At 33.2% G+C, this 11105-nt stretch overlaps 1 protein-coding gene across 2 annotated transcripts; it reads right to left on the bottom strand.

Moving 5' to 3' along the window:
- Positions 1-726: 726 nt before the first annotated feature.
- LOC125846775 (phytochrome E) lies at positions 727-6045 on the bottom strand. Of its 2 annotated transcripts, none has more exons than XM_049526373.1 (4): positions 3859-6045; positions 2586-3387; positions 1687-1980; positions 727-1291 (listed from the first exon to the last, which is right to left on the bottom strand). In XM_049526373.1, the coding sequence occupies exons 1-4, from the start codon at positions 5918-5920 to the stop codon at positions 1042-1044; spliced, it is 3408 nt and encodes a 1135-aa protein (XP_049382330.1). In that variant the 5' UTR covers positions 5921-6045; the 3' UTR covers positions 727-1041. The 2 variants fall into 2 exon arrangements, with proteins under 2 accessions (XP_049382330.1, XP_049382329.1); XM_049526372.1 differs by having other exon boundaries at positions 1687-1983.
- Between the last annotated feature and the right edge of the window lie 5060 nt (positions 6046-11105).

Here is an 11105-nt window from a genome sequence, read left to right on the forward strand (position 1 = left end):
TGTTGTCTTCTTTTCTAAGGGGAGAATTATGTGAAAGTTACTGAATAGAGGATGCCACAGAATTATGCTAATGGCTATTGTTATTCCTTATTGTCGTAATGTTACGTAATGTTTTCTCTATTAACTTGCTATGCCCTTTTGTTGTAGTTAGTTTGTTACTTGAGCCGAGAGTCTCTCCAGATGGAGACAACTTTTCTACTACCTCAAATTAGGGTAGGGTTTACGTGCATGCTACCCTGCAGATTATTTTAGAAGCTTGGATGGAAAACCTAGAAAAACATATGAAATAATGTTAAGCTCTTTGCATTCACGTTAAGATTGTGAATAATAATGCATGTGCTTGTAGATGATTATAGCAGATTATTCAATGAATTAATCGAGATGCATGCATACGTATCTGACCAGTGCGATTTTGATGAGATATAGTACATTAAATTTCCAATTCGTAACTGACGCGTAGGATGTCCAGTGGAGTAGTAAAGAAGCGCATGTAGACATTACAATCCCCGTACATAGCTTGCTTTAGACACCATGATTATATTATTATACAAAAGTACATGAATTTCTGCAAAATTACTGAAGTTTTTGTTGATACTCTCCCTGTTCACTTTCACTTGTCCATTTTAGGCTTTTGCACCCCTTTTAAGAAACAATGATCAATATGCATACTTTAACCACAATCCCATATTAATTGCTATTTAGTCTTAGGTATTAAAAATGATTTGGGGAATATTTGTTCAATTCATTCAAATGAATGGAACTCTTCTACCCAGCATAACACTGTTGGATCATTTTATTTGAGAAGATAGTTATACAGTGTTCTGATACAAACAATATACAACATCCACATGAAAATAAATCCTATACTGCTGAAAATAATAATTATGTACAAGGTAGGAGATTCAGAATCAACTCCAAGGCTCTAGAAATACCAGATATATTCTTATTACAGAAAAAGAGAATTACCTGAAGTGCAAAGAAGAGCTAGAGGTACTTTGAGATAGGACGCTCTGCCTGCATCCAAATTTGGACCATGTTTGTCTAGATTTTCATTTCTTGAGTTACTTCCAATTTCGGACCATGTTGTGTAGGTTTCGATGTTTGGAGTTCCACGTCGATTAGGAAATAACATTTGTCTTCCTCTCTGACATAACGGACACGTCCATTCATTACATTGAGAAGTTTCTGGGAAACATTTAACGCGATTCCTTCTTGTGTTGTCCATCTATTTCTTTCTCCAGACATGTCATCAATTAGAGCAGCAGGTAGTCCTTGGCCAGGGTGAGTCATTCTAGTAAATAAAGTGTGTTTAATTTCACATAAACATTTATCAATAGAAGTAATTACCATACATACATTTAATTATTGAAAGGCTATGCAAGGTGGTTTAGCTGATTATGACAAAGATGTTTACAGTTACAAAGTAAGACAACTGACAATGTTCTTCCTGATTTTCTACTCCTCACTTGAAAAATTCAAAGTGAGTGTTTGATAAAAAAAAAACAAATTCAGCTAAATGAATGAAGCACCATAATATTTCCTATGATTAGATTAAACTCTGCGAAGCACTTCAACTGATTAGGCGTTATACATTGCACGGTTGCATGAAAACAGATACCAGGTAAAATGGGTAAGCTCATGTACTTATGTAGCAAACCATCAATAGATAAATAGCACTGAAGTTACCTGAACTGGAGGTGGATTAATTCATTTCCATCTTGTATAAGTTTCAAACCAGGTAACACCTTGATTTCCACCCAACCATCCGGAGAAGGTGCATGGTGCACTACACTAAGCAAGAAATCTGACAGAACACGCTGAAGCTTAATTTGATCACCATATAGAGGAAGAGTTTTGATCTGGTCAGGGATATCATGCAGCAGCTGTAAGTTCTTTTCTTTCAAGAAAATCATTACTTGACTCACAATAGCATCCACAACATTTCCTAGAACAAATTCCTCCATGTTTAGCTCCACTTTGCTGCTAGAACCAGGAGAAAGAAATGTGCATTTAGCAGACCTTTCAGCCATAGAGAAACAACAGAAAGAGAAACAACAGAAAGAGAAACAAAGAAGCAAGTATCAACATACATATATTATGGTAGCTTATTGTTGCACTAGCAAATAAAAAGAGTCGTTTACAGTAGATTTTAGAAGAAGACTATAAGCTTTTAATGTGTTTGCAGTCTTTTGGGTACTTCTCTCTCTTTTTCTTTGGTGCTCCTGTAAACTGATTCAACTCCTTTGGAAAGTCGTTTCTAGTGAAATTAACAGTTAATGAGTACCAGCTACTCGAGATCGGGATGCAGTGTCCAATCTACACAAATTAATGTAAGCCGCAATAAGGGAAGAGTTGCTGTAAAGGAAAGAACAGTGGTAAGTGGTAAGTGGTAACTGCTTCTTTGTAACCGCTGGATGAACAACCCATTTAGAAGGTCTTCGAAGAACAGATAATAGAAATGGTTCTCTGAGATCATATATGATATTTTCTCCATCATAAAGTGACAACTAGTTGAGGTGGAAAATTGAAAAAACAAAGAAAGATAAAGAGTCATTTTAATCAAGTTCATATAGAAGAAGCATTACCCGTCCTCTATACCTCCAAAATCCATATTGTCAATAACAGACAGTATCTGTTTCTCACATGCTTCACTTGTCTCCAGAAGCTGTTTCTGATTATCTGAAACACCGGTTGCTTCAAGGAGTTTATGGGTAAACTGGATTCCATTCAGTGGATTTTTCATCTGCTGTAGTACGTAAGCATATTCTTTAAATTTCGAAAGGGAATCTTTATAGTCTTGTCTCTCATCTGACGCCTCTGGGTCAACCGTCGTAGGCTGCAGGAAGCAGAAACACCCACATATATTCCCATGCTCATCAGTTCTCTTGTTTGCTGTTAGGAACACTTCCACAAACTCTCCTGTCCTATTAAAAAAGCCAAATGGAAGCTTTTTGGTTTCATGACCACTAATTGCTTGGTAGAAAAGAATCATAAATTTTGTAAGGGCATCTTGTCCCGTAAGACGACAAAGACCACCAAAAACTTCACCGGGAAGAGTCCTCCCCATGACCTCATATTTTGTCCAACCAGTCAATCTTTCCATTGCTGCATTCCACTCCGAACAACAAGCATTTTCATCAGAAGCAAATATTGGTGGAATCAATGGACTAAGACTTTGTACAATAGCCTCATAATCTCCTCGCAACTGAATGAATTTATCCATGACAGATTTCTCAGGAGTGACATCTTGAGCCACAAAGCACACACCAACAACACCATTTTTGTGGTCCCGGCTTGTGCAAGTATTGGTCACAAGGTATATAACTAATCCTGGTGGATCTTTCCCAAACCTTCGCAATTTTATTTCCACATTTTTTTCCTCCTCACCTGAATCACAAGTTACAAAGATAGAGAGAGGGTGGGGAGTGAGAACAAGCTGGGGAATGTTGGTGTAAACTACTGTGCTCAGGCTGTCAGTCAATTTTGACTTACCCAGAAGAGGAAAAATATCTATTTTAACAAAAAGAGTGCACTGAAAGAGCAACCCAAGTCTACTATGCAGTGGAGATGACTGACTAGTCAATACTGAAAGCATAATATCGCCCCAAGTAATGCAGGTAACTATGCATATATTACAACAAACAAGATGAAAGGCCAATTGAATAAGTGTAGGTAGCCAATTCTCTTACCAGTAAGCCTGAATTTCAAATCTAAGAAGATACGCTATCATGTATGACTGCAATGCATAAAGAATGAAGATAAAATAACGCAATGAACAGATAGATAGAATTATAGCCATGCAGTATTAAGGACGTATCCAAATTTTAATGATTGCTATTAAGTCAAAATAAGAAGTACCTAACAGAGCTCTATGTAGAACTTTTTCAACAGTTCCACGTGAATCTTCATGAGTAATATCATTAATGAGAGACATTCCAACAGCTTCACTAGCATGCAACCCTGTTAAGTCAGCAATCTTCTCATTCCATCCATTTATTAAGCCAGATGGATCAACTCCAAAAATTGGAGCAGTGGCTGTCTCAATCAATCTAACCATTTCCATTGCCACAGAACTAAGCTCATCCATGCTTGGCCCATCAGCATCATTCTGTTGAGAAGTAGTCAAAGTTTTTAGAGAGCTGTTTTCATTCTCTTGGATTGATTCTCTCATTATGATTTGTAGAGAATGAATGGCATTAATCTCCGGAATCTCCCATGGCAAACTTCTGCTTTTAACCACTTCAAGAAAGGCATTAAATGAAGATCGTGGGTGCATTTTTCCTCCATCATCTTTATCATCTGGATGATGCTTAGCACCTCCCCACTTGACTTCCTTAGCTGTGTGAGACCTGAACCAGAATAGAAAATCCTTGGAAGTAATTCTCGCAGTAGCCATGCCACAAACAGCATCTCCCAGTAAAGCCGCACCAGGATAACCAGCATCTGCAAGACAGTCAGTACTTAAACCTGTAGAGTCCTTATGAGCAACTAGTAACCACTGTGCAATATCTTTAACTTGTGCTTCAGTTGGTGTCACCCCAAGCAACCAACATTTTCCACCAGAATAAAGTGCAGCTCCATCACACTTCACAAGGTCCATAATACTAGGGGATTGTGTTACAACGCCAAATGGAACATCTCGAAGAAGCATGTCACATAGTAAGGTCTGCATTTGGAGAGTTTTCTTCTCTGCCAACTGTGATGCCAATTGAAGCTCCATATTAAGCTGCAAGCCAAATGCCTGTGTGAAGAATTCGCATGCATATCGAAGTGGGAAAGGCACATACCGAGGAGAAGTGTGATGACAGACAATCAAACCCCAAAGCTTCATTGAATCACCGCTATTGATAAGAACTGCCATCACCAATGACGATATAGATCCCATGTTGGCCATATACTTGCTATGGCATTCATGAGGTGATCTAAGAGTCGAATTAACCAAGCAGATAGGCTGCTTTAGTTCTTCACTCTGAACAACCTTAACAGGCTGCGCATTACAATCACATATCATCCTAACTCTGTTCTGTTTAAACAAGAAGCGAGCAGCTTGTGGGATATCTGTTGCAGGATAATGCAAACCCAAATAAGGTTCCAAGTCTGATCTCCTAATCTCAGACACAATTTCACCATGATTATCATCATGGAACTTATAGACCATTACCCTATCATATCCAGTCAGCTTCTGCACATCTTCCACAGCTGTATCACATAGAACCCCTATATCTCCACCAGGGAGTGACTGCAACCTAGATATTGACCGTACCGCCAGTTTTTGTGACTGCACTGCCCCAGCAAGCAGCAATGCAGGATCACTAGAATTAGCAGGTTCCAAATCAATCACAATGCCCACATCAATCCTGTGAAGTATAGCATAAAAGGGCTTATGGGTAGTCCTAGAATGAACCCATATAGGGTTCAACAAAGAAATTTCCCTAGAAGCCATAACTTTAGCCAATGAATCCCCTGAAGAAGGGGTAAAAAGGGTTCTAGCATCAACACCAATCAGACCTAATTTCATCTTTGTAGGCTTAAACCCCAACATATCAAAGCAATTCTCACTGTAACCTATAATCTTGAAAGTGGGTTCCTCAATAGCAACCATACAACCAAATGGTTGAACAAGCCCACCCCTCTGAATTCTTGAAAGATAAGAAGTGATTTCTTCTTCATTAGTTTCCTGTGGTGGATAAGGAACTGATTTTGAATAATCAAAAGACTTACCAGAGACACTAGACTGCTCAAACTCAGCCATTAACTTTGCATCAGCATTATACTGAGCCAGGGCAGCCTTACTGGCGTTATTCTTCATGTTACTGGCAGCAGAAGAAGTAGAAAAGCCGGAATCTTTGTTGTTGTTTTGGTTATTCTGGTTCATGGATGTTCTTCCTCCTCTTCTGTTTTTACTACTCTGTGACTCCATTTAATGGGTTCTTGAAAATGGTTTATTCTTAGAGAAAACTCAGGTACAAAGAGCAGCTGGAATTCTATCATGACTGTACTTGATTCTTCTGCTTGAGTCCTCCTTGTAGCTCCACACGTCTCCCTCCCCCTTACCCCTCCCCCTCTCTAGTACGTACTGTGCTAATGTCTTTTACTTAATTATGTCATTATAGCTTTCTAATCACTATTTCAAGTTCTGAATATGAAAAAATTCCAGAGAATTGAATAGTTTTATATAGTGCTTATTTTCTTAAGATGCCCGTAAGTTATTATTTTCATCTTTATTGTGATTCGATTCAATTTTTAAATATAGAGTCATTTTTATAGGAAAAATATTACTATTACTATTTAAATTTGAGTTTAATTAGGGTGTAACTCAAGCATTGGATGAAAAATAAAAGTAAAAAACCTAATGAATTATAGTGATGAATGATACAGCCTCCAATCCCACTCCAATCCCATTTTTCATTTCTCTTTTGGGAGGAATATTAATGAGTTACTATAGTAATAATTTGAATAGAGCAAGTTTATCTAAATATCTCATGCATTAAAATTATTAATCACTTTGTTGTAATAATGATCACATACTAATTAGCAAACATTAGGAATATAGCATATCCACTTTTCTCTAAGTGATGAGAATAACAAGTCGCTAATTAAAATAATACTCTCTCCGATTCCTTTTTAGTTGTCATGATAAGATTTGACACAATTTTTACAAAGAAGTAAATAGTAGTAAGAGTTTATTTGATCTATATATCCCTTATTAATTAATGCTAAGAACAAAATTGGAAAAAGATAATTAATCCTTTTTTGATTGTTCAAATTGACAATTATTTTAAAATAAATATTTTTAATATACATGATAACTAAAAACGGAACGGAGGGAGTACTAAAATATGAAATGGTGAGCTGTGTTTAGATGAATTTTTAAGAACCACAAATTTGAAGAGCATTAAAGTTGAGATAGTGTGGTCATGCATGTATACCCCATAGAAGCAGGGAAAGTATGGCGTTGTAACTTTGGCGGATTAAAAAAGATTCCTTAAAAACAATGGTGGAGAAGGGGACATCAAATCGTTTGCTTTTAAATATGCAAAAATGTAGTCGAAGCTTCAATATGAGTTTCGAATATCGAATGAGAAATCAAAAAAAGTAAATTAGTATATAGTAAGAGACTTATTAGTTATTAGATACAAACATTATTGCCGATTATTGAATATGATAATAGATATTCAAAGGTACGTATTGTTATAAATTAATTATATGTAAGCCGATTAAAATATCATTATTATATAAAATTAGTGATATATATATATATATATAATAATTTGTAAGACACGAATATGCATATATAAATTATTATGAATAATTGTTTCGGTGGCATTAGAGTTGAGACGCCTCCAGCTGATTATAAGATCATGTCAGAGTTACTCTCTCTTTTTTATTTTACTAATTCTCGAACACGTTCATTGCACGTGTATCTTGTGTTAATTAGTATTAATATTTTAAAATAATATTGAAGTACGTATGTGATGAAAAGCGTAAAAACAAAATATAAGTACGAATTAATTAATAATTTGCTATAATTTGTTCACAAACTCTTCGATATGTGATACCTCAAATTTTTCGATAAGAACTACGTCATGCGTCTTACCCTTTGAAAATGTAATCATCCGCAATAGAGACGGAGTTATGAGTTTATTTGAATAAAGTAGATTTAATATATGTAATAAAAAATTATTAAATATTTAAAAGTAACTTAATTTATTATAATATAAATAGAAAATTTATAACCTTTAAATTTGAACTTGTCAATAATATAAAGTCATCGCTTGGGGTCTCATTTTTTTAAAAATAAACAATTACCTATATATGTTATTTTTTTAGAAAAAATTATATGTATTATGAGTGCTATGATTTCTACTAAGAAAATTGCCTATGAGATGAATATAAACTTGAATTTCGTAAGAAACAATTTAATAAAAATATGGATAAGAAATCACAAACTCCCTTGAAACAATGCAAGTAGAAAATAATGATCTAATGAAAATATTTAATCAAATAAAAAGACTTAATTCTTTTCCAAATAACATATATATTGCTTATAAAATAATGTTAACAGCTCCGATAACGGGTATGACAATTTTTTCTAAAGAAACCAAAAAATGATCTCTATATATTTCCCTCTTTGTCTAAATTATATTTATCCCATTGCCCTTATATTTTATTTATTTATTTATACATAACATAAAGCATACAATATGTTCCAAAAGGCGCCGTCGTAAGAAAAAAGAGTATATTCATTTCATTGAGTCAATCTCGAAACTCGTGGATGAAGTAACACCAAGCAACCATAGCTGAGTTTAATTTATACAATTTATAGAACATAGATATAATTTTAAAAGTCCATTAATTTTTTTTATATATTTTTAAAAATGTTTGACGTTTATTAATTATTATGATTTTATAGTAATATTTATGTTATTTTTAAATAATTATGTATTTTCTCTTTTTGTTTCAATTTATGTTACCCCCTTCGTCCTTTTTTATTTGTTAAATTTTGAATTGACACACCTATTAAGATAATGATTGATATAGTAAGTTATAATTATTTTACCCATATTACAGGGTCTCAAACATATTTATTTACTATTTTTTTCAAAGACATTAACTCAATGTTAATAAATTGAAACTATAATAGAAAGAAAAAAAATTATCCTTCCTTGATTTGTCAAAAATGGCAAGTAAAAGGAGAAATCAAAATAGGAAATATTTAACAAGTAAATAGGTATGGAGTTTTTAAATAATAAATAGTATTTCCTTGTCCCAATTTATGTGACACTAATAAAATTTTGAGAGTCAATTTTTTTTTTATAAAAATATAAATTGGTATATTGTGATTGGTAGTCTTTTTCACATAATTTTAAATATATATAACCAATTTTTTTTAGCTGTTAATTGTTTTAATTTATAATACTCTAAAACATGATTTCAAATATATAATCGATTAAAAAGAAAATCAAAACAAATAACTAAAAATGTATTGAAGGGAGTTCACTACATTCTACAAGCACACAATTCAAACAGATATGTCGTCCACAAGCTATGCGCTTGTTGAGTTTTATCTATAGTTAAATATTTTATTCGTTTTAATTTATTTGTCTTGTTTTTTATTAATTTATTTAAAAATAATCTATTTTGCAACTCTTTAATTTCAATTTTTCTCGCTACATATTTAAATTTATAAAATTAAAAATCGTCTTACTATATTTTATATAGTTTAAATTTAAGAACTCAACATTTAAATATTTTTTAAATTTTGTATTAAATCAAAATGAAAAAAAAAAAAGTAAATTAAAACAGAGAGAATAACTGCTACATGATCTTTATAATCTCCTTTACGATCTTAATTGCTAACGTCATGTATAAGACAACTTTTTCGAAAAACAAAAACAAAATCTCTCTGTCTTCCTTTTTGTCAAACTTATTTTGTACATTGCTCTTAATTTTTTTTATAAGGGAAAAGGCATAAATTTACCCTGACGTTATATCGAAAAGTCAGTTATACACTTAAATTATTGAGGCGATAGATTACATATCTATATTATTCAAAAGTGAATTTAATACAACCATCAAAGCTGATGTGAAAATAAGATTACATAAAAAATAAATAAAACGCATTTGAGTTAAAAAAAGACAATTTTTCCTCCACCCTCACTCTTCTCACTGACATTACCTATTTACCTTGCCTTTCTTCTTCCTCTATTTTTTCTCATCACAAACACTTTTTCTGCTATGGCTAATGTGAAAAATAATTTTTTTTCATGATAAATTTTCAAGAGAAAAACAGAAAACAACATTGTGGGATAGAAATTCATCGCAAAGATTGTGAAGTTGTTCAATTAATTAGGTTCGCTACTCAAAAAAATTTTCGACGAGACATCTAAAATTGATCAATCCTTACTCTTTCCACATCAAATTCGTCAAGTGAAGCACTGATTATTCAATTTATTTTGTATTTTTGTTGATTGTGAGCATTTGAAATAAGAAAATTTTCAGATCTTTCTTTTTCTACGCAAAAAAAATTCTGGGTGTTTGCACAAAATTCATTTTTTTCTCTAGATTTTCTTCAAAATCAGTAATAGTAAATCAATCACTAGTTTCTCAATTGTCTGACTAAAGTTTTTGTAAATAAATATTGTAAGTTTTCACCATTCTCCTCTTTGAGCTTGAATGAAATCTGTAATTGTGATAATTTTTGTGGTGGGTTTGGTGATGGGTGATAAAATTAGTGGTGGTTTGACTTTTAATTTCGATACTGACAATGAAATTCGTGATTTTGATGTAGATGTTGAATTTATGATTATGATTGTGATGCATTTTAATGATAGTGATGTAATTCCGATGGTGAATTTAGTTAAATATATGAGAGAAAATGCATAAATTCACCCCTGAACTTGTCTTGAAAAGTTAGTCACACGCTTAAGCTAATATAGTGACCTATTACACACTTCTGCTATTAAATAGTGATTTTTTTAAACCCCTAAGGCGTGTAGCACAACTCTCATAATGGGAGGTGTATTACACTTGCGCCACATCAATGTCATGTCACTGCCATAGCAGATATCATGTCAATTTTTGACTAAAATTCTCCATATCATTAGTTGTTTCTTCTTCAATGAACACCACCATGAAACCACAACCATTGCCGCCATATTACTATCAAATCTATATATTTCACCATGAAAATCAAAATAGTCACCATAAATTTCACCACCTACGATCAAATCCACCATCGAAATCATACTATCACCATTATCCCCATAAAAATTAGAAAGATCCATAACAAAATTAGACACTCATAAACAAACTCATCACCAAAATTACATCATCACCATCAAAAGGTACAAAACCACTACCAAATATCACTACCACCATTGTCAATGTCGATTTTTTCTTCTCCACCACCTTTAATTCCCGGTTCTTTGTCACCCCACGCCAACAAATCCATCATTATATTTTATTTTTTAAACTTAATCATCAATTTATCAACCACCAACAAAGCCGAAGAGAAAATCAAATATAATGAAAAGGTGTGTAATAGGTCGTCATGATTGTTTAAGTGTGTAACTGACTTTTCGAGATAAGTTCAAGGGTGAATT

Source organism: Solanum stenotomum, chromosome 12, assembly GCF_019186545.1.
Source record: "Solanum stenotomum isolate F172 chromosome 12, ASM1918654v1, whole genome shotgun sequence".
NCBI classification, from domain to species: domain Eukaryota; kingdom Viridiplantae; phylum Streptophyta; class Magnoliopsida; order Solanales; family Solanaceae; genus Solanum; species Solanum stenotomum.